This window comes from Ascaphus truei, chromosome 8 (genome assembly GCF_040206685.1).
Source record: "Ascaphus truei isolate aAscTru1 chromosome 8, aAscTru1.hap1, whole genome shotgun sequence".
In the NCBI taxonomy this organism is placed as follows: Eukaryota; Metazoa; Chordata; class Amphibia; order Anura; family Ascaphidae; genus Ascaphus; species Ascaphus truei.
In genome coordinates, this window is record NC_134490.1 from 16,823,453 (window position 1) to 16,847,426 (window position 23,974).

The 23,974-nt window shown below is 39.1% G+C and overlaps 1 protein-coding gene across 1 annotated transcript in view; it reads right to left on the reverse strand.

Annotated features, from left to right (window-relative positions):
* The window catches only part of COL13A1 (collagen type XIII alpha 1 chain), a 122,660-nt gene that overhangs the window by 76,662 nt on the left and 22,024 nt on the right, over positions 1–23,974 (reverse strand). The window contains exons 5-13 of the mRNA XM_075610618.1: positions 22,522–22,557; positions 20,651–20,677; positions 19,574–19,609; positions 14,718–14,744; positions 14,591–14,617; positions 11,842–11,868; positions 6,593–6,658; positions 3,543–3,659; positions 2,718–2,759 (exon numbers count right to left, since the gene is read on the reverse strand). Coding sequence (XP_075466733.1) covers positions 2,718–2,759; positions 3,543–3,659; positions 6,593–6,658; positions 11,842–11,868; positions 14,591–14,617; positions 14,718–14,744; positions 19,574–19,609; positions 20,651–20,677; positions 22,522–22,557 — 405 coding nt within the window. The remainder of the gene's footprint in view (positions 1–2,717; positions 2,760–3,542; positions 3,660–6,592; positions 6,659–11,841; positions 11,869–14,590; positions 14,618–14,717; positions 14,745–19,573; positions 19,610–20,650; positions 20,678–22,521; positions 22,558–23,974) is intronic.

Consider the following 23,974-nt stretch of genomic DNA (forward strand, 5'->3'; position numbering starts at 1 on the left):
CTGGAGGCGATGGTGTGCGCATGAGCAGAGAGTGGCTGCGGTAGCGTGCGAAGCACGGACCAACCAGAGGGGGCCTAGCATCGAAGACTACAAGTCCCATGAGCCTCAGTCAGGCCAGGTGATGCCAGGGAGCCAATATGGAGACAGGAACTCAGCAGGAAGAGGTTAGGAGGTTGTGCAGGGGAGCACGCTAGTTATAGAAGACTGGGAAGGGGAAGAGGCAGGAGCTCAGTGTGTAGAGAGGCAAGTAGCCTCTACACTAGGCTCGTATACCCCCAGGCCCAGATAGGCCCTGAGTCACAGTCAGTCAGAGTTAATGTAGGGACAGGCCCTAGAATAGGAACCTGTCACGTTAGTGAGTGAAGCTGCTAGAGACACAGAGACTGTCACAGCACCATCCCAGAGGTTTGGGACAAGACCTCTTCAGGCACATCATCAGCCATCCAGGTGGGATCTCCCCGGAAGGTATCACAGTCTGCTCCGCGTCGTCGGATCCTTTGTGAAGTCTGTTTGCGGGCCCGAGCACGGGAGCGCTCGGCAGGTAACATTCATAAAGTGCACCAATTATAACATTACTCATATTAGTGACTGCGCAGTCACACACCTGCACACTTATCTTTGGGGTTCGTGGTACACCCCGTTTGACACTGGGCGGGAGCACGGTGGAAGGTCGCGTCCTGCAAGACGCGTTAGCTAATGTGTTTCCTTAGGGGGAAATGCTGATAGGTTATGATACATACATGCATGGTTATGGTTACCGATAGTAAAGCTACTGTTTCTTTTACATGCTGTGTGAGTAGTATTGTGTTATTGTCCTGCGAGGAACAACTCCCGCTCTGCTGGGAGCCATCGCAGGTGGAGGCGCTGCATCTGATAAGGTATAATCCATACATATACATTGCCCCAGGCTCTCAGTGGCAGAGGCTTAGGCCCTGCGAGCCAACAGGTTATACAGCATTGGTAGTTATACTGTATTCAATAGGAAACAGGGATATATATATATATATATATATATGTGTATGTATGTACATATATGTGTGTGTGTGTGTGTGTGTGTGTGTGTGTGTGTGTGTGTGTGTATATATATATATATATATATATGTGTGTATATGTATAGCATGTACTGATGAGTTGTCATTATGCGAAACACTGAATGGCATAAGCATTGTCTCTTAAGTCTTTTATACTTGAATTGCCAATCTGTATCCAGCAGCAATAGGATGAACCCTAATATGGGGCGTATCTTGTTAGATAGGAAAGTGTAGAATGGTATCCCCTCCAAAACAATAATCCTACATTGAATTGTAAGAAGCTGCTGAGTGTTTGTATACACTTCTATGTATGTAAAATTATATTTATCTAGCACAACTATGTAGGCAGCGCATTGCAATATTACAATAGGAGGTAAATACTGTATATTACAAACAATGGGAATAAGTGCAACGGGTAAATGACAACATAAGGCTAAAGGAGACTCTGCCCCAAAGAGCTTACAATCAGTCGCCAACTCCAGTCCTCCAGGGCCACCAAGAGACCAAGTATTAGAGATATCCCTGCTTCAGCACAGGTGGCTCCATCAGTGGCTCAGTCATTGACTGAAGGTGGCCCTTGAGGACCAGGGCTTGGCCACCCCTGGTCTAGACATTCCTCCTTATAAGGTACAGTCGCTGAGCAAATATATGATGTTGGCATTACCCAGCCTGCCAGGAGGCATTACCCAGCCTGCCAGGAGGCATTACCCAGCCTGCCAGGAGGCATTACCCAGGAGGCATTACCCAGCCTGCCAGGAGGCATTACCCAGGAGGCATTACCCAGCCTGCCAGGAGAGGAGTTGCTCTGAAACCGGATTGTTACATAAAAATGCACATGCTGAAAAATACTGAAAGTGATGGACTCTTATTTTCCCCTTATCAGATATCATTGGATGATATTTCACTGGGGTTTTATGTTTGCCTTCCTCTGGATCCCTATACTGTAAGTACAGATATAGGATAATGTATCTGTCATCTAAATTTAGTATAGGTTGAACTTGATGGACATATGTCTTTTTTTCAACCTCATCTACTATGTAACTATGGAACTATATATGTGTCAATGCAAAAGACAAATATATTCATTGCATGTGGGAAATTAGTTAGTCACGCTTCTTGTACCTGGCGCTGGTCGTTTGCCAGAGAAATTTACACAACCTCAAATCTGGTGGCGCTGTCATTATTATATGTGTAGAATTTACAGTAACTACGGTACTGTACTTCAATTGACACCCCCAGGTTGCACTCTGGCACACACAGAGGAAAGAATGGAACAACTACCTTAATACAATGATGCAAAATTAAAACTCCAATCTGTGCCAATATTGTTGCCAACGGCCTTGATGCAAATGCCCATGTATACTGCAAACCTTGTGCATTTACATATAAAGCTGCTGCATCTGTTCGACTTGCAACAAACTGATTAGATTGTAAGCTCTGTGGGCAGGACCTAGGCTTTCACACTGATCCATATATGCTTGTAGCACTTATCCTTTTACTAGCACCAGTTCACCTAATGTTGTATTGTATTTTGTTAAGTGTTGATTACAGCCCAAGTGCTATACAGTATACAAATACATAATAATATGTACACTGTGTAAGCAGGGGTACTCAGAAGCATTTAGAAAGAGCTGTGCATTGGTTAGCTATACATAAATCACAGAGAGTAGACATAGATATACTTACTTTTCCATCTTTGCCAGGTTTACCTGGCTCCCCTGCTTTGCCCTATAACAGGTAAAAGAAATGTGTTATTGAAACGGACATTGCAAACTCAGTGCACCCAATGTTTTTAACCCACCCTGGCTGCTCTCTGTCAGCCGGGGAATAACACATGGGTCGGGACATCAAAGACTTTCAGGGGTCTTTTTTTAGTCTGTTTTTCTGCTGAGACCAGGATCATTACAGTCAGAGTGTTACTTCCTCTCTCTGGTATTTAGCAGGAGTCTGGAGTGGAGGAAATAACATTGGTGTCAGCCTCTGACACATGTGTTTGGATAATGATAGCCTTGATAATGCTGGGGCAAGGAAAACACTAAGGGAGGAGGCATCTGCCCAGTTCAGTTTTCCCTACTTGCACTTGTGCTAATGGGCCAATTCAATCATTAAAGGAGAAGAGAAAGATATAGAGAAAACAATAAGACTGAATCGCCATCCACGTCACACCATTTATCCAAACCGGTTCCAGTCTTTATATAGCGTTCTGATTGCAGATATACAATGTGACTGAGATGAACATTTGTCTTATTTTGAAGTATAAACTGGGATACGACTTACAGAAAAGCACTAAAACAATGTAGCAAGAGTTTCTCGAAGTTTTTATACCTGCCACATTAAAAAGCTTGTACTGCCACACCTGGGTTAACGTGGCACGTAAGTAATTATTCGTCCGCCTGACCGAAAGAGCCTGGCCCTAATTTGTGAAGCTGGAAACAGTGACAAGTCCGGAAGAAGGTCAACCTCACTGGTAAAGCGTGGATCGTCAGCGTTTGTTATTGTTTTGGAACTTACAGGTGGCCCGACAACACCAGGTAGCCCGTGGTCTCCTGGAGGTCCTGATGGTCCTGGAGGTCCAGGGGGGCCAGGTTGCCCTGGAAGACCTTGAACTCCTGCCTGTCCCTGTTCACCCTACATAATGGAAAAGAGAAATGATAGAAACAAAGTCAACAACAAGCCTCCTCTTTAGCTTCCTATCCCGACTGTCTTCCACTGCAATGTATGCCCCTCCCCAGCACTGAGAGGGTAGGGATTTTGTACGAACACAGATTGAAAACAGCCAGCAAGCTTTTTTTTTTTCTGGGTTAGTAAGCGTCAGATATCAATGGGTTTCCTACATTTAAATTTGTGATTGACCTGTGTAATTCATTTTATATTGTATTCCAAAAAAGTAGTCTGACCAGGATTGGGAACCTGCATCCTCTTTGTACAATGAATCATTCTCACTATAGACATGGCAAAGCCTTATAACAATGGTGATAATAAAGAGGGGGATAAGAGCGAGTCCATATTTTGTAAAGGAAAACAAAAAAGTGTGGCTATTTACATATATAGAAAATACAGGAATATCCTGCCCACTGCTGCCGTGCAGTATTGTAAACAGTAGGCTTCTAATCACTATAGCTGCTGATTTCTGAATTCGTTTGTATTAAGGATGGTTCACAAATTTTAAAAAAAAAATACAAATATGGTATGTCTAGTCCAGAGAATTGAGTAAAGTACATGCAGAGATTTCAGTTTCCAATCTCAGATTGTAGTGTAGTAATGTAATTGAATAAGACCCTGCCTCTTACTTTTCGATGTGTGGCACTTTCACAACCCACAAGTGTTAAGTATCGAGGCCCCACCAGCCCTGCCATTGAATGATAGTTTCTTAGAAGGACTACATTCCTTCTAAAAATATTCTGCGCAGGACTCATGAGCAATGCAGTTTGTGGTTTTTGTATCACTAGAGGAACCGTTAGTGCAGACGCTTCTTAAATTGCTGTAAGTTGTCTATAGAGCTGAAGTTGATCAAGTTGACATGTGGAATTTAAATAATATATGACAATTTGGAAAACATAGAAGGTGTATGTTCTAACTCGTTGTTTATATGTGTCCAGTGACATACAGACTTACATATCCCTTTATTCATTAAAGTACTGTAGGTATTAATGCCAAATAGACAATACTTTTAATTGTTTATGGGTAGCGTGTACTGTTTGCGTGTGCAATAAATACATGTTTATAGTACATGCTGTGTATCATATTACTTAACATAGACTATGACTCTAATAAAATGTATTTCTACAGTTAAAATGATATATTTTTTTAATTGTTACTGAGAGGAAAATGATATCTAATCTTATATTTAAAACAAAATAACACCACATTCTTACATTCTAACAAAAAAATCTGTCATTTGGGTTGGTCTACATTTAAAGATCAAATGACTCAATTGAGTGGAACAACAAAACAAATAACAGCATTTTCCAGAAGTCCCTAGTACTAAAGGGGTAGATATAATTGGGATAACCCATACTAAATGTATTCATTCTCATTTGATATTTTTAGACGTAAATTCATTGCTAATATATTGTTTGGTAAATGTTAGGGAGTTGTTAAAATCCAATAAATTTCCTAGGCGACAGGCATTCTTCACAAGGTTAATCTACACTGAAGTCTGATTACCAGGCTCCTTGTTGTAACACTCTGTCTAATCCAGAACAAAGGAGCTATGCTTCAACTCATGACTGCACTAATCCCTAGTTATTGTCAACCATTTGATGACATCACCCCCATAACATTCTAAAGTGTTCAGCACTCAGGGGCTGTGCTCTAATGTGAGTATTTATAAAAATGTTCTTCTGCTTATATTTCTTCTGGAATTTTGATTGAATGTTCTGCCTCCTAAATGTATTGCAGAATTTCATGTTGGCAAGGAAAGGTTTCATCCTCATCCAAATCCAGTGCGTTAGCTGAAAATGAGCATTCTGCAAAAACAATATTTATTATTTCTACCCACTTCGTGTATCTGCTGTGCTACCAACACAGTTCCCTAATCCCTGTCATGTCTGCAAAGTTATATTTCCTACATTATCTATCTGCTCTGCTTATTAATCAACAATAATAACCAAGAGAAAAGTCCTCTGCATTGGCCCCCATTCAATTTGCTGTAAAGCCGTTTCCCAGTGCTGGAGAAGAGATAAGTTCCATTCTAATGACTGAGACTAAAAGCTCATCAAGTATAGCTTTGCAGTATATTGAATAGGCGCCTGGGGTGGGCTAGTAAGACTTTATCACCGGCAGACTGCAATCTCCATGCGTGCATATGAATTTTCCGTCCCTTCACCTTTGGAATCCTGGTTCTGAACGATGCAAGTAGTGTCCTGGAAATTACCCGAATATAGATCAGATACTTGCAAGAAGGAATCAGAACACAACAAGATATCTTGCCACCAGTGGGATGTCCGCAGTCTTTATTCACATACTTAAAATGCACAGAAACGTGCACACAAGGTTCTGCGGGGTATAGCCAAAGGGAGGGCATGTTGAGCAGTGATTCCTTTTTGCAAGTATCTGGAATGGGTTAGTATGCATCAGGCAGACTTTATGCTTAATGCTTTTTGGTCTCTTTTCTATAAGAAGATGAAAATATCACTTGTAAGCACGTTCACATCTCAGACAGGTCTGCAACCCTGCTTTTCACCATCATCTCTTAGCATACAGTGCTTCCACTGCCGCAAGGGATTCTGGGAAATGACATGTATATGAGCACACAGTGTCACATGAAGATGAAACTGTATATATCTAATAGTGCGTTGTTATATTAGGTACAGTTTGTATTGTAACATGTTAATATCACACAGAATGAGCCTTACATTTTGTGTTGGTTAAACGTAGATTCTTATGAATACTTATGATATTTGCATTTTAATATCGTGCAATCTTTTTTAACTAGATTCAATAAAACCACAAAAACACATACCAAATAGCAGTCTTGCACAGTCAATAGGAAACCCTTTGAGAAGTAGGTGAGTGAAAGATCCAAAGTGCAACACAAATAAGAAAGAGGAAGAGAGTACCTGGTAGATGCGTCTTTTTATGACCGATGGCTGAGCCACCCGCACTGCATTAAGGAGAGGCAACAGCTGAAGGAGAACGCCAGAAATTCCCAGTGCAAGGGCGGGAGGACACCGTGCAAGGTGGGTCAGCAAAATGTGACAAGGCAGAAGAGAGTGGGGAAGAGAAGAGAAGAAAGAACAGAGAAAGGGTAATAGAAAGTTTTATTGTGAAATAGCACAAAAAAGAGGAATTTGAAGAGCAAGAGCAGTATCTTCAGGGAAACATTCAGGTACGACTCTTTAAGGTGGAACACAGACATACAAGTGGCATCATTAGCTGGGTGGACTCGGCATTAATGTGCTGTTGGCTTCTCCAGTAATGTCACCATTTAGTTTAGTTTAGCAGCATTTGCTCAAAAAGTAAGTTCCAGGAGCAAGGTTATAACTCAGCCTTTGTTTCAATCATCTCTACTCTACACGGCTTTGCTAGGCGATATACAGGTGGGCTTTCTCCTCATCTGCTGTGGCTCTCTTTGGCAAGAAGAGTTTTTTTTAACCTCTTTGATGCCAAACAAATCACTTATAACCCAATGCGATGCAGAAAGGATTAAGTATGTAAAAGTAACTTTAACATTTTACTATATGACTATTGAGATTGTGACCCCCGCCATATGCCATCTCCTTAAAACCTTTAAAGTTAATATATTGATATGATCCAAAAACATTGTCTCCACATGGCTTCTGACAATGTGTATACGTGTTATTGCAAACAGTCTGTGTTCCTCCTAGTTTAAGGGGTGTACCTCATGCTGCCCTGCAATAAAGTCTATAGATATATTAGAAGGATCATTTTCTTCCATTTCAATAGAAGTCAATTTGATATGTGTCTGTAATGCAAAGTCTGGCAACCTTATATTGCATGTTTCCAATAATGCAAGAAGAGCAAGTCACACACCAATATATATTTAAATTTAAAAACCTACCTTTAAACTCTTCAGGACTAAAAATTTATCCCATTACAATTTGCTGATATGGAACTATATTTTAAACACCGACATAAATGTTTTGGTCTATTAAAGGTAAGTTAGATAGAATCACGTAAGTTGGCATTCAATTCCTAGCTCCAGTAAGGAAGAAAATGCACAGAAACGTTTTAAATGTGGAATGCAATATTAAGGCGTTTGCCCTGACTTTCCTTGCAGACCTGACTTAGTAACCGTTACCCACAAACCTTCAGAGCAAGAATCTGATTGGAGCGCAGGGCTGCATAAGTGGTACTTAAGTATTCCTATTGGACAGTGAAGACACAGGGACACATAATGTCAGGAGATTTTATACCATATAAACCAGGACTGGCCAACTCCAGTCCTCAAGGGCCACCAACAGGTCAGGTTTAAGGATATCCCTGCTTCAGCACAGGTGGGCCATCTGTCCTGAAGCAAGGATATCCTTAAATCCTGACCTGTTTGTAGCACTTGAGGACTGGACCACTCCCGCCTGACCTAAACCCTCCTGCCATCCGAGAAGATATTTTGGTCTCAAAGCTTAACACAATATAAACAAGATGTGTTTTCTGCACACCTTAATGTGTCTATATTATGGTGGAACACCTGTGCTGTCAGTGTGTATAATTATGGGAAGTAACAAAACATCTGGACGCGTATTATATGAACAAACCAAAGTGTTTTCAATGTGTAACATGTTGATAAACTAATGAGACCCTACATGGAAATAAGGCTTTGATGCTAAAAATTCTCCCATTACATAATACGTTCCTATGAGAGAGCTTAAAAATGGAGCCCCGTGATGTTTCATAATGTTTCATCTGGATCCAGCAGCAGTTAAACGTACACTGAGGACAAAGCAAATGACAACTTATCTTAATTGATAAATTGGAGTGCCAGGTGGCTTCTCCAAAAATACTGGTCACAATGGTGAAAGGTGCGACACACTCGAGACACACATACACACACACACACACACACAAACTCTTCTCTCCATGCTTTTTCCTCCCCTCCTTGGCCCCACCCCCAGGCTCCTGCCACCTCCTCCTGATTGGCTGCTGCTGAGTAATGCAGCCAATCATGATGTAGTCAGCTGCCCAGGCCCCTATCAACAGCCCCGCTCTCTCACTGCTCAGAGAAATCCCGCGGCCCCCCCAAGCCGGTCAGGTCATTATGTCCAGAGAGGTAACACCAGACACATACATGTCCAGTATTACCTGAACTTTTTACTGGACAGAGTGTCCAAATACTGGACACATGGCAATGATAAACTATCATTTTAAAATGGTGCAAGCTTACAAAAAATTATTTCAGTTAAGACTGAGATTGAGACTTTTCCCTTTATTATTGACTTCTTTTTCTACGTATGCACAAACCTTATTGGCTGCATATTATTCCTCCAAATTTTCAAGACTTCCATGGTCAATGAAAACATCTCAATGCAAAGCCTGCAAGTTTGAAGGACTCACATGAGTGAAACGCGTGCGCTGTGGGCCACAGCAACACAATATATTGGGAGAGTGCTGACTTTAAAGAGGAAGACCCCCTAAAGGAGTATAGGATACATGGCCACATTTTCGACCACCCTTCTTTGTCTACATAACCACTGAGACTCACAGTGAGCGACACTGCCTTCCAATGAGTAACGACCACTCCTACAAACCATGCATTATAACCCAGATTTTTGAAGTGGCAGATAAGTCATTATATAGCAAAGTGCTTTCTCTTTGCAGCTGTCCGAGGCTGTGTTATGTTGCAGTGTTCTCTTTTTATTGTATCACTATTCCCTGCATTTTGAGTTACACTGGACAGATCTGCTTATTATCCCTCGTCATATTTTATGTTTATTCCTCTTGTTCACCTTGAGCGCTCAGCAGCAGGCAGCTTCCCAAGGTTGTAATAAAACCCAGGACACTGCTTAATCATGGGTTTCTTTGGTCTTTCTTTTTCAGCATAACAATCCAGTTAGGCAGTTGGCTAAACAAACACATCTGACCCATCTATTATTGTATTGGGCCTGCAACATAAGTACAGTACTGTCACTATATACCCGTTACAACCCGCATGTCCCTGACAGAACAGCTTGGCTTCCTAACTTACAGCTCAATGCTCTCACACACCTGGGGCCAGAGGCCATGTTGAACTGTCCACACTGAAATATCTTAACTCTGTCATTGACTGACATTGCAGTGCAGGCCCCTCTTACTTACTGAAGAAATATTTTTACTTTCAAAATACTTAGACATTTTCACTATATTGTAAATAAAAATACAATTTGCGAGCACATTCACATCTCAACCCACAACCCTGCCTTTCCCCATTATCTCTTGGCATAAAATGCTTGCACTGCAGCAAAGGATTCTGGGTAATGATATAAAAAATGAGAACTCCCAGTGTGTCACTTTTTGCTACTTGTTGATTTAACATGGCCCCCTATAAGCTTATGCCTGCCGTAATGTCTAACTCTCCCCTGCTTTTCACGGAGATTCCATGATTTCTAGCTAATCGATGTATAATATGTCTGCTGTCTCCTAGAAAGTATTCACTTATCCCGATGCAAGTTCATTTAGAAATCTCCAGTATTCTCATCCCAAATCTCAGTAAAAGAAGCTTTCAAATGTTGGCCAGTACGCTGGGAATTGTAGACAATAACAACAATGTAAATAAGAATATAAATTCCAGTAAACACGGATCAGAAGGCCATTACATTTGGTGAGATGAAATGCTATACGATTTTTAATTACAATGCTTCACTTTCTTTTATAAAGAAAAGAAAAATCAATATCAAATAGATTTTTCTGTTCAAGTAAAAAAAATGCATACACATTTTTAATATTACAACCCTGCTCCCCTAATTTAAATTACACTGGAAATTTATTACAGAGACATTTACCATGAAGGTATGTGAAATAGGACGCCCCCTAACTTCTAGCAGGAGTATTACACAGCATGCACCTTTATGCAAACATACAGATATTTCCCCCAAAATAGAATACTGTACATGCTGGTTTTGTAAGCTCATATACATATATATGTCCCCATGCTTGTTAATTTTACTTATCCATTCACCTGCTTTTATTATATAAAGGGGGAAAAGATCTCTGGAGTACATTTCCAAAAGTTTTTGTTTTTTAAATGATGCCTTCAAAACAGTTTTTTTTAAACTCCCTGTAGTAGATATCATGGTATCTCAAACTAGTTCTTATTTTCTAACTATAGCCCCATCACATCCCAGTTCACAATAGTTCTGCATTACAATGGAAGATTTAAAACTAGCCTGATATACTGTACAGTGTCATATTGCCAACGAGTTAGGCTGGCAAATTCTGGCCATGTAACCTTGCATTTCAATCGCTGGCTGGAGGATGGTCTCTGCCCCTAATATGTCCAAGGCTAAGACCAACCTCTTCATGTTGAGGTTGTTGGAGGCTTATAACTGCTTGTCCGTTCCAACTTTGCTAATGCTACTCTACCCTCTTCAACCTAGAAACCGCGTCATCTCTTCTCCACGAAATGACTGGCATGTATTCGGGAAGAAGGCCAGAGAGATGGTAGTTACTTGTTGGCAAAAACAACACTGTTTATTTACTCAGTAACAGCTTCAAACTGCTTATATAAATGACACATTGTATTACATGCTTCAGAGACATGCGGTTTCTCCATTGTTATATAGCAACACATTTAATAGAAGCAATCTTTCCCCGATAACCTTTATTGTAAAAAATAAATAAGAGGCGTGCACATTTTTAGGGGGTGGCTAATAAGATTTCACATCAGTCATTATCCACTTTGTTGTCTTCTAGAATCATCTGCTAAGTAAAACAAAATCCAGAATTTTGAATCATGTTTTTGGAAGAGAAAAGGAACAGCTTAGAAAAATAAACGGCTTGGCCATATGTTGAACATCTTGCGTTCACCATACGTGGGAAGGTCCCTCCATCATCAACTTGTTTTCAAGTTAAAATATTTCCTTCTCTTCACAAATTGAACTATTCACCGAATTAACAAAAAATATATATTTCTCTAAAAACGAGAGATATATATATATATATATATATATATATATAATGTGTGTGTATATATTTAAAACAGCTCCCAAAAACAAATTCATCTTTCATGCTAGATCTGTTTTCCTTTGGTTTCATTGTAATGAGATGTGTCATTTGGTTATAAAAAAAACTAAACATCAATGAAATGCCTTTTTAAGAATATAGCAGCAGTAATGCTAAGAAAGCCATACGTAGGTTAATAGTAAAGAATGTTTACCCTGTGAGTGTAATCCCCGCAATGGCCCTGCAATAAAAAAAAGAAAGGAACATCTTTGTAAATGCTTATCCATATCCATTACCTATGTATCCTGCTACTGTTTTTTTTAGCTTGTCGCTTGTAGCTTGTCGCTTGCTATCTGTATTACTTCCACAGATAGGTACAATCAAAACTGTCAAATATCAGAATTTGAGTGAGATTGAAACTAGTGGTTTTGTATGGATGTGAATCCTTAAATTACTATATAGTACTGACAAATGTGGGTTCTTATATATTATGATCTGAACCCATCTTCCCTGTGATGTACAATGTTATTCACACTCATTTCAATAGAGCTGAACTATTTCCCAGCACAGGAAATACATGAATAGTTCATTGAGTAGGGGCTTCACAGTTCTACTGATTTTCTTGTAATTCCTATTTGGATTCTCTCATGTTTTCTCTATGCAGCAATATCCCCCCCCCCCAAAAAAAAAATGTTCTCTGGATTGCTTAAAGGGGGGTTCCTTTGAGCTGACCAGGACAATTGGGCATCTGATCCCCAGGACCCCTGGTTCCAAGCAACAAGTTGAACATTTTTTGGAGATTCTTTGAGAATACTGCAAAAAACCCACAAATAAAACCAACCCTACAAACATGGCACCAGGGGTCACCAGTAGGAAAACACGCCGTTATCTCCCGAAGACATTGCAACTATTTATTGGTCGCCATAGGCAAGGCTAACAAGTACCATTTTTTTTGTCTGCAGAACAAGTACAGTGGACAAAATTGCTCATTGCCGGACATCGGAAAACAACGGATAAACTGCAGGGACGGATTGGAGGCAATAGATGGGGTGCGTAACATGGCACAATCCTAACCAGTAAAAAAGGTCATCTATATAATGGGAAAAGGGATGGAAAGACGAAAAAGACTATGATCCAAACCTAAATATTCGCTCTTATTATAAATCTTGTATTTTCTTACACATACGTGATAGGGTCAGAGAGACGTGACTTCTCATTATTTATTTAAAGCAGGAAGGATGTTGGATTGGCTGCCCTGTTCATGAACTGTAACACAGATATAGTTTACTTTCACCTTTATTTTTCAGGGCTTTGGGTTCATCCTCTTTTATTTGCCAAAATGCGACCCACCCATCTTATGCTTAAACAAAACAGGATTGGTGACTGGAAATATTATGATATATTAAACATATACAAACTGGACAGAGCAACCTACCAAATGAAATGATTACAATATTCAGGGTGTGTAACAGTAACTTGAAGGCATACTGTAGCTAGTTAAGTTTATCATCTGTTCGATGGGAGATCAAGTAAAAGGTACTTTGACTTCATTAATTAGATATGTGATCATAGAACTTCTCTTTTCTCTGTGGGGGGGAAACTAGTAGAAGGCAAAGAAAAGGGGGAAGAGATCCATTAGTGCACTTCACTAAAGAATCCCTCTAGGAATCTATTATCACAGCTGAATCTACATAACCCCTTTAAAACGTAACCTTTAATAAATGTTCTATTAAGTGATAAACAACAATTTTCCCAAAAAATTATCATTTCAAAGTACTTTATTTTACAAGGGATTAAAAACGGTTCCAATAATCTCAGCTAAAAACAACTCAAACCAAGCGTCTGAGTTTGTTGTTGAGCTTACCGAGTACTGCAATAATTATACACTGTGTCGAGTTTTGTTGCCTCTATAGAGTGGCGTTGTAGTTGCCATTTCTCTTTGTTTTTATGGTATGGATAATTTTGCAGAGTATCAAAAAGCTTATCCCGATACTACACAATGTCACAGTGGTGAAGAGAGATGGGACGTTTCGGGTAAAGGCAATTCGTGTTAAGAGAGATAGATAAAACTGATAAAAAAGATAGATCTATTCTAGGCTGAAATGCATTGGAGAGCTTTTTGTCCCTTCTGAGAATCCGTAGCCAATGACATGTAGCTGGAGAGTGACATCGTCACCACGCGCTGGACCGGATGCACAAGACTAGGAATGGACTAGGGACTGCTTCAGATAAGCTTATGTTTTTGTTTTGTTCTTGTATAACGCTGCTAGTTTTAGGTAGTGCTTTACAGAGACATTTTTCAGGCACAAGTCCCTGCCCCATGGAGCTTACAATCTATGTTTTTGGTGCCTGAGGCACAGGGAGATAAAGTGACTTGCCCAAGGTCACAAGGAGCCGACACCAGGAATTTAACCAGGTTCCCCTGCTTCAAACTCAGTGCCAGTCAGTGTCTTTGCTCACTGAGCCGCTGCTCCTTCTCCCTTGTGAGTTTCCCTTTTGCATTGATTTCATACATTTGTTCTGTTTGTTTTTTGTCTGTGCTTCTCCCATTTTATATATATATATATATATATATATATATATATATATATATATATATATATATATATATATATTTTATTTAGGTTATGGTGGGTGAATTATTTAGGTTATGGTGGATCTATCTATCGATCTATCTATCGATCTATCTATCTATCTAGATACACAGATAGATAAGATCGATAGATAAGATAGATACGATAGATAGAGATGGTTATTAGTTACTCTGTTGGATGTTGCTGATGCTCGAAAGTTCTGGTTCTAAATTCCCCCAGGGGAGCTTGGTGTACTGCAGGTTCACCTAAGCTTTCCCCTTGTCTACACAGACCTCGTGGTGTCTGACATCACGTATGACATCAGAGTAATGACACGCGTTTCGCCATCAACATGGCTTTTTCCAGACATATTTTTTATGCACATCTTACCTTTTCTCCCTTAAGTCCTGCAGTTCCCTGGCACAAAAGAAATAGTAGTTTAAAAGATTGCAATAATGGAAGCGTGAATTTTAAAAAGACATCAATTACCGTGATTACCAAAACGTGAAATACTTACTGGGTCTCCTTTGGGACCAAGTGGGGCCTTAAAAAGAAAGGATGGATCACATTTAGATCAATGTTAATCAGTTGAAGGCTCAAAGTAACAGTCAAAAGTTGTGGAACATAATTCCCTCTTTGTCTTCAATACAATTGAACCCATAAAATAAAAGCGAAAAGCAAACACAGTATTATAAAATATCCATTAGGTTAAGGAAGGAGCAGGTACCTTTTTATTTAGTTATTTTCTCAAGAGACTAATTACTTGTCAAAGGTTTAGACTCATCAGGAATGAAAATATTTGCATTCTGAAATAAATCAATCATTTTTAAATAGAAGCACAGGAAGAGAGCAATGATTTTCATTACATTATGATGGCAAACCAGTATGTTTTGTCTAGTAATTAGATTTAGTTTGCCAGCAGGTCGTATTTGCACAAATGACAAGGTCCGACCCAATTGACTAATGCATTGTTAAATTGTCTAAACATCTTGTAACATTAGTTACAAGCTTCAAAACTCCAACTGTGCTTTCAGTTAAATCAATTCATTTATGAACAAATAATCTTCTTTCATACTTCAGGCTTGATTTTAGAAATAAACATTATCCACATGATTTAGGTAAAATTCTACTCTATAAACAATACAACTGGAATTATAGACCATTTGAAACTCAAATCACCCCAGTGAAAAAGAAATATGCACAAATTAGTGGTGCAGTAACAAATATATAGCTTTTTTCCATCGAATCATTTAATATTGTAATATGGTATTGCTTAATAAACGCCAAATTCGTTAGCTTATCCAGTTATATAGGTAATTGCAGAAAACAGAGTGAATCATTTAAAATAAAAAAAGAAAATTTTTGAAACCTACAGAGTTAAATCGCACAGTAAAATATGTATAAAAAACATGTTTTACATATTATGATAAAGAATACAATACAGAATGCAGGTTTCAGAAGAAGTTTTTACACTGATAAATAATACATCAAAAGCCCCTTTCTTTATATCTAATGCCCATCTCTGCACCTTCACTATGGACCAAAGCAGGACGACCTTTATGTGCAGACTGACCAAGTCAGGGGTGGCCAACTCCAGTCCTCAAGGGTCACCAACAGGTCAGGTTTTAAGGATACCCATGTTTCAGCACAGGTCCCTGAGCCACTGATTGAGCCACTTGTGCTGAAGCAGGGATATCCATAAAACCTGGCCTGTTGATGGCCCTTGAGGTCTGAGTTGGACACCCGTGGACTACACAGTTCTGCAATCTCAATCCGCCATCTCCGTTAGGCAGTTAAGGTGACTGATGCAAGATACACAAATCATTTAAAAACTGGCTGCAATTAAGTCCTTGTTTCTTCAAATGGATGTGTTCCTTCACCCTGCTTAGAACCCCTTTAGTATTCTATATTTTCTTTTCGGCTGGCAATTTCAAAACAGAAATAAGATCAACTTAGTTCAAATGTTCCATGCCACTCTATAAGAGAGTTCAACAGGAGTAACAACTGTCTTGGAGGGGTGGGAATGTAATAAACACAGCACCAGACAATAATTGCAATAATGGTGTACAATTGATGTTCTGGAAAGCCAAAATGTTTAGGTCAAGTCAAGCGTGAGTGTAATAAATCTGCAAGATGTCATATTTGATAAATTATACAGAGGAAATGGGTGAAGTTACATCCAGTGCTTTGTTTTGCCTTTCAGAAGGGCAAGATATGTGTTTCAGGACAGTCTCTCAAAATTTGCCATTTCCTTTTGGCTATTAATCGTACAGATCTCAATACACAATTTAGATATCCGTGAAATCACACCACAATCACAGCTGCTGCTGGCAAAACAATAAATCAAAAAACTCACAGGTGTGCACACTATCCTGGAAGGAACTAGAGTCAGTGCCAGGCTTCCCAAGACTGGTCTGTAATGATGCTTTCATATGTCGTCTGTTATTCTAAGGGACTGATATTACTCTGTGTGAAGGTCACGCTTACAGAAGAGCACAGCATCAAACAGCCTAACCTTGTCACTCATTCCGCTACTGACAAACCACCTGGCCTCTTTGAAAACCCCAGGTCTCCTCCACCTGTTGATAAAAACTGTACTTCCTGACCCTCTTTGAAAATAACTTTAAAAAAAAAAGAAGAAACTAATTAGTTAAAATACCAAACGAATCTGCAGCAGCTAACAGAGGTACCTGTCGTTAACTTAATGCAACAGTCAATTTGAACAACTCACAAGGTGTCCAGTGTAACAGTTATGTAGCAGGCTCCTGTTTAGATGCTGGGAAAATTATTATTATTTTTGCTTGGTTCTGCATCACATTGTTAATTCGGTGTCTTTGCTGCAGGTCATTAGTTAGAGGACTTCGTGCCACCTTAATATTAGATAATAGTAGACATTAGTTGTAACGTCAAATAGACATGACTGGTACTGATGCACAGTAATGAAATGCTGAATGATATATATATTTTTAAATAACTCCTTTAAGTGGTTACATTTGCAAATTTGTTGGCGTTTCGGAAAAAAAATCAAATATACAAAAAAATTGAGAATATTGAAAAACGTAAAAAAATTTTTTTTTTAAAACATTTAAAATTGGAGAAAATTGAAAAATGTGCAAAATCCATGGAAAAAAAATGTAAACAATGGAAATTATTTGAAAATTCAGCTACAATGTGCAGCATATTAGAAATGTAAATATATTTGGAAATTCAGAATGTTCCCAGAAGTTGGAGAAAAACGTGAATCGAATTTCTACATAATAGCGCATCTCTTGATAAAGGGACCTCTTTCTGTTAAGGTTTTTGGGTGAGGGCGGATGGATTGTTACTCAAACAGGCAATTAGGGATGGAATGATTTCACACACAGCTGCTGAACCTGGAGGCTAATAGCATTGCAGAACCCTCATTTCTGAGCCGATCGGGGACATCATTTATTAATAAAATATCCTGTGAGCACCATGTTGTAAAAAGTACAGGTCAGGACATAAAAAAAAAATATGTCTTTACAATGGGAAATTCATGTGGTATAGACGGATTCATTGAAAAGGAAATAACTAGACAACTCATGAAACAATAAATTATTATCAGGTGACGGCAGAGCTGACCTCATCACACCAGAGGGACACTTGATGCACTAGTTAAATATACAAACTTCCACTAATATAACTCTAGAGATGTTCTGTAAAATAAAGCTACATTATGACATTAAGGATTGTTATTAACAGCAGGTAATCTCAGTATATATACTGTATAATGTAATGTGGCTTGTACACTGAGGCTTTAAAGCAAAGGTGTTCACTGTGCACATACTGTACAACTAGCAAAATATTTAAGCACTCCAGGTGCTGCTACACTTGACAGTTCACATGTAGAAGAGACCTGTGAGGTTTTCAAACCTCTGTGCAATGTATTTAATCTATTAAGAAATCAAATGTTGGTCCAATCAATCTACACCAATAAGGCCACTACAACTTTGAATGGCATCCCTTTAAAGCTGCAGTTCAGTCTTTTTTTTTGCATTTATTTTTTTACTTCAATAGTTTCATGTGTGCAATCTCTAATTAGCTAAAGAACAGTATAGCTGCAGGTCAATTCGTTTTCCATGTATTGATAGGTCGAAATTTGGTGACATTAAAAGCTGGCATTTGTTTATAATCTGCTTGACTGGCAGTGGAAGCTCATGAATATTCATGAGCAATCCTGCACAGACAAGTGCTAGAGGGAGGGCAGGGCTGACAAATGGGTGTGCCAGAGCTTGTGACAGGACATGAAGGGGCAGTGCCTTAGCAAATGGCTGTTAAAATAGAATACAAGAAAAGTGGTCTTTCAAAGTTGTTTTTTTAAAAACAGCAAATGCTAAAAGTATTTTTTCTTACTACAGAACTGATTTATTAAAAAAAACACACATGCAGGATATTGACTGAACTGCAGCTTTAAGAGATAATAAAAATAATAAAAAAACATTATCCTAAATACAAAAGTTGTTTTACTGCAGGAGCAGGGTCACCTCCTAATAGTTACTTATTCAGGGGTATTCTCTTACCGTGCACCTCAAAACTGGAACAACCTACCAGAGACTCTTACATCCACCACCAGTCTAAATTCTTTCAAATCTAAGGCTGTCACACATTTTAATCTGGTCTGTAACTGTTTCATACGCCCATACTATATACAGTATTATCTTTAACTGTGCATGCAATGTCTTGTATATAATGTATACCCTGCTCATTATGTAACTGTACTTGTAACCATGTATTATTTGTCTTAACTCTGTGCCCAGGACATACTTGAAAACGAGAGGTAACTCTCAATGTATTACTTCCTGGTAAAACATTTTATAAATAATAAATAAATAAATGCATGTATGTATACCTTTATTTATATAGCACGTTTAATGTACATACAGTAGCGCTTCACAGCAGTAATGAATAGAAAAGAAGTTACTTTATCTCCCTCTTTCTATACACACATTTGTATTGTATACAGAGTAGGAATTTATTCACAAACACTACTACTTGTTACTTTAACTATAAATCATCTTGTTGGTTAAGGGGGAAAAAAGCAATCTTATTTAAGCATCTTCTCAATGTCAAATTGACATAGTTTTCTTTAATTCAAGATCAGGGGTGGGCAACTCCAGTCCTCAAGAGCTACCAACAGGTCAGGCTTTCAGGATATCCCTGCTTCAGCACAGGTGGCGAAATCAGTCCCTGCTTCAGCACAGGTGGCTCAATCAGTGGCTCAGTCTTTGACTGAAAACCTGACCTGTTGGTGGCCCTCGAGGACTGGAGTTTGCCACCCCTGTTCTAGATAGTGTATGTTTCCATCACAGCCAAACCTACAGTATGGGTTCGCAGTTTACAATGGATACTCACCATCTCTCCCTTTTCCCCTTTCTGACCGGGATGACCCTACAACGGCAAAAATGAGAGCTGGTCACGTGGAATTTTAAAAGCTTGTGGATCAGGCTTTCTGTAATATGAACTACGGTATCAGGAACTGTGATGTAAAATGATGGCATCTCGTACAAGACCAAAGCAGTGTAATTCTACACTGAACAGTACTGTAGCGCTAGGAAAGGCTTCAAGCGCTTCGAATCAGGGTGGGGGAATGGAACACTGCAGATCTCAAGGTCATCCAGTGTCACCGCTCATATTAAACGGTTTGTTTATTTTAGCCTTGCTGAATTCAGTGGAGTACAATTGGTGGCCTGTGCTACTCATTCCGACCTTGCCACATGGTTAATAAACTTGAGTAATGTGCTTTCTTTATTGAGTGACAAATTATTGATAATAACGGCAGAAAAATAAAAAACAGTTCATGGGTATCAAACAAATGCAGGTTAATAGATGGGATAAACACAGTGAAAATGGACAGTGCTGACCAATTAGACATCTGCGTAAAATTAGAGCATGCCATTCAGTTCATCATAAAATCATAGCTAAGTTCACTTTATTTTAGCCCCCCCCCGCCCGCATCCCCCCTCCCCGCCTGCATCCCCCCTCCCCAAGCTCGGCTCATGCATATTGTAAAGAGTTAAGACTGACGTTATTAGCATTAGTGGGAGCTATGCTGGGAAATGTTACATGGCCTCATAGGGCCTCATAGAAGTCTAAAGCCAGACAGGCAAAGAGAGCGAAGGCAATGCTTTGAAAGATGGTTGGAATTCTTCTTAACAAACAAACCTACGAACACAAGATACCACTGCCACAGTGCTAATTCTGGAGAGGAATTTCATAGTCTCCAGCTGACCCCAAGATAGAAGTGACATTTTTTGGATACTCAATGCCAGCAGCAATAACCTTGGAAGCGTTGATTTTGCTCATAAATATAGCATAGAAAGGTAGGAACTTTACAAAGTATAGTCCATATTTACAGAATGTTGCTGCCCCCAAATGACTTGTTCCACATTCTAGAGACCCAAAAAACTAGCTCATCAATGAGACACTTACTGGCTTGCCGTCTAATCCTATTGGGCCCTGAAATACAAATAAACAATAAAAATAAATGGTTGCAGATTGCACATTTGACGCGCTGGACACATTGAGCTGTCGTGTACCCAGAAGATGTCACAAATTTGTATCTGAATAAAATTACACTAAATTGGGATTTGCCCCTCTATTGTCGGGAAATCATGCAACATACAGAAACCACTCTTGCCCTCTCTCTTTGCTTTATAGGGGTTAATAGAAGGGTGGAGAATGATTAACCCCATCCTTGCTGTCAGTGAATGGTTTTAAGCATTATCCAAGGTATGTTAAAGTTGAAAAACCTAAGAGGAAAATAGACGATTACTTTATTGTGCTTGCGTTCCCTTAAATAATATTAAAGCGTTAGTGATCACACACATCCCCCCAGTTGGAGAAAATAAACACAGGAACAAAAACAAGGTCCCTAGGTTCCCAATAAATTCTCCTCTGGGATACAGAAAGTAGAACACAAAAAGAAGTACGAGGGAACTAGTACTCAGACAACAATGAAGGGATGGTTGGTCCAGAAACGTGATTAAATGCCTGTCGTTTCTCATATGAGTGCACCTACCTGTTGTTTGAGCACAGGGTCCCTCATAAATCTTGTTGCTTGCTCTAAATTCATAGGACAATTACCGTTCTTCATCTCTCTTTTACTGGTAGAAGGGGTTTTTCAGTGTGTCATTAACTTCTCAAACAGTTAAGAGGTTAAAACAGCAATGCCACAACTTTGAGATAAGTGGTCAATTAAATATGCCGGCCTAACTCATTATGGGAATGTCGTTTGTGCTGCTGTGTGAACACATTGCAGAAGTGCCCACTCCTATTACCAAAAGGAGCCCATTGGTAGTGAGGGAAGATGACACAGCTTCACGCTTGTCCATGTTGACTTACTTATCCTAAAGTGCTGTGGTTAGCACTACTTTCTTGGCCACATGTCACGTGCAGATAGAATCAGTGTTTTAAAACATTTATCATGCATTGTTGCTTGAACACACACATCCATTTACATAGAACAGGACTGTCCCTGTCATTGGGATGGCTGAATTTTGCAAAGACTTTGCCATACATGCTGTTTTTTTTTCTTTTTTTTACTATGTGCTCATGTGAAATTCACTTTAAAAATTGGATGTATTTGCAATAGACCACATTGTCCACTAGAGGTCTACAGATTTTCATGTGTGCAGATAAAATTATAATTTGTGAGCACATACACATGTCTTAGGCCGCGCTTATAGTGCCGGCGATGCGACGTCGCCCGAAAACAAATGCATTGCTGTCGCGAAAACTGGTAGCCAGCAAAATTTGATTTTTCAAGGGCTGTCGCCTCATGTGACAGCCGTTGAACCAATCAAATGTCAGGAAACCCGCGACACCGACGGGTGACGTCACCCGTCGTGTCGCTGTCGCTATCGACGGCACTATAGGCGCGGCCTTAGACAGGTCTGCAACCCTGCTTCTCACCATTATCTCTTAGCATACAGCACAGTGACTACATTGCAGCCAGGGATTCTGGGTAACAACATGGAAATGAGCACACAATGTTAACCTTTTGCTTCATATTGATCCATATTTCTGCAGAAATCTTGTGACACTTTAAAATGTACATGAACTATATGCTTTTCTATTAACTCCATGTTTTGATTTTTTAAAAGTATGAGCACACATTTGAACCCAGTGCAGCGAGACATTGCAAATCAAAGATATATGTTTTAAGGCCATTAGTCATTTAGGGGACTTATCTCTTAAAATGAATACTGTATGTCAAAAATGGCCTCTCTCTAACAGACGCTTTTGCATTTGAAGAACATGACACAAACGCTACTGCATAAACAGGAGAGAAATCCACTTACTGGAAATCCAGGAAACCCTCTTGTTCCAGGCTGCCCCTAAAACAATAAAAGGGATTAGATTAACACGGCCTTCTGACAATAGCATCTTCTCTTATAGCAACAATCTCCCTAAAATCAGGCAGGGACATTGAAAAATAGCTGAAGTAGAGTTGTCCAATGGAAAGAGGTGTGGTTCTGTCCCACAGGACCACTGGTTGAGGCTAGCAAAACTAAATAAATATTTCAGAATAGACGCCTTATGCTAATACTTTGTAGTTAAAAACGGTTATAATTGGTAATACTATGTATCAATCTCTGCATTTCTTACTATCAATTCTTTCCTCTTAAGTAGAGTCAATGAAAGTGTATTTTCCCCTGGGGAAAAAGTGAACCAGCAGTGGCATGTTTAATACATTCACTGGAAGTGGCTGACCACTTTCAATAAAATTAAAATCAGACCAAAATAATGATATTTATATCATTTTGTCATTATTAAATGTTCTGTGGTAAGCAAAGGTTTTGAAGGGTTTAACAATCTTTAGCTAATGTCTTGTGGTGATACGATTGATTACCAATCCTTGAATCTACAGGGACATTTTTTTTATTGGCCTATCAAAGTAATTATGATGCTATCATTAAACAAACATATAAACATAAGTGCCTTATTAGGAAAAAAGGGAGTTGGGGGAAACATTTTTTTCACAACATACAACTAGGTACATATTTTACTTTAAAGGTAATTTATTATTTTCCTCAGATGCCCATTACACTGATAGGGTGTTTTAGATTTATTTTGTGGGCTGATGTTAACCTTTTCTTTCCAAAAACCATGTGTCAAATGAACAATATTCAGACCAAATTGGATCACTACAATTTGGGAATAATCTGTTTTACGTACAGTAGCTTCTGGTAACAAGCCAATGGGATCCTAATTGGTGTCATTAGTCATGTATTAACCCCTTTGTTGCTAGTGTAATTCTCTTCCTCCTCAGCAGTGAAGATAAGAAAAAGTCTTGGTGCTGAATTTTAAAGACAGACAACAAAATCCTGTCAAGCAAAGATATATTTTTGAAAAAACAAAGGGGAAACCCATTTGCTGTAAGAATAAATATTATTTTTAAATTGGTCATTTTTTAACTCGTTACCACCATATGCCATTATTTGTCTGTGCGCTAAGTCTTCGTCGTTGGTCTATCTATCTATTGGACAGCGTATGATTGACACATCTGCCCAGTCACGGGAAGTCTTGTGATTATCCTTTTTTTTCCCCAGGCCGGAGGATTAAAACCTCAACTGATAATTATGGTAGAAACCTCCTCCAAATCTGGACACAATTCCAACCATATTTATACAAAGTTCTATTCTCAGATTTGACAAGTTACATGATGTTTTTGTGCTGCTAAAGGCTCCCTTTACGATCCAATAAGACTCAATTAGCTCATTAATGTAGCTTCCAAATAATTGCACCTTTTGA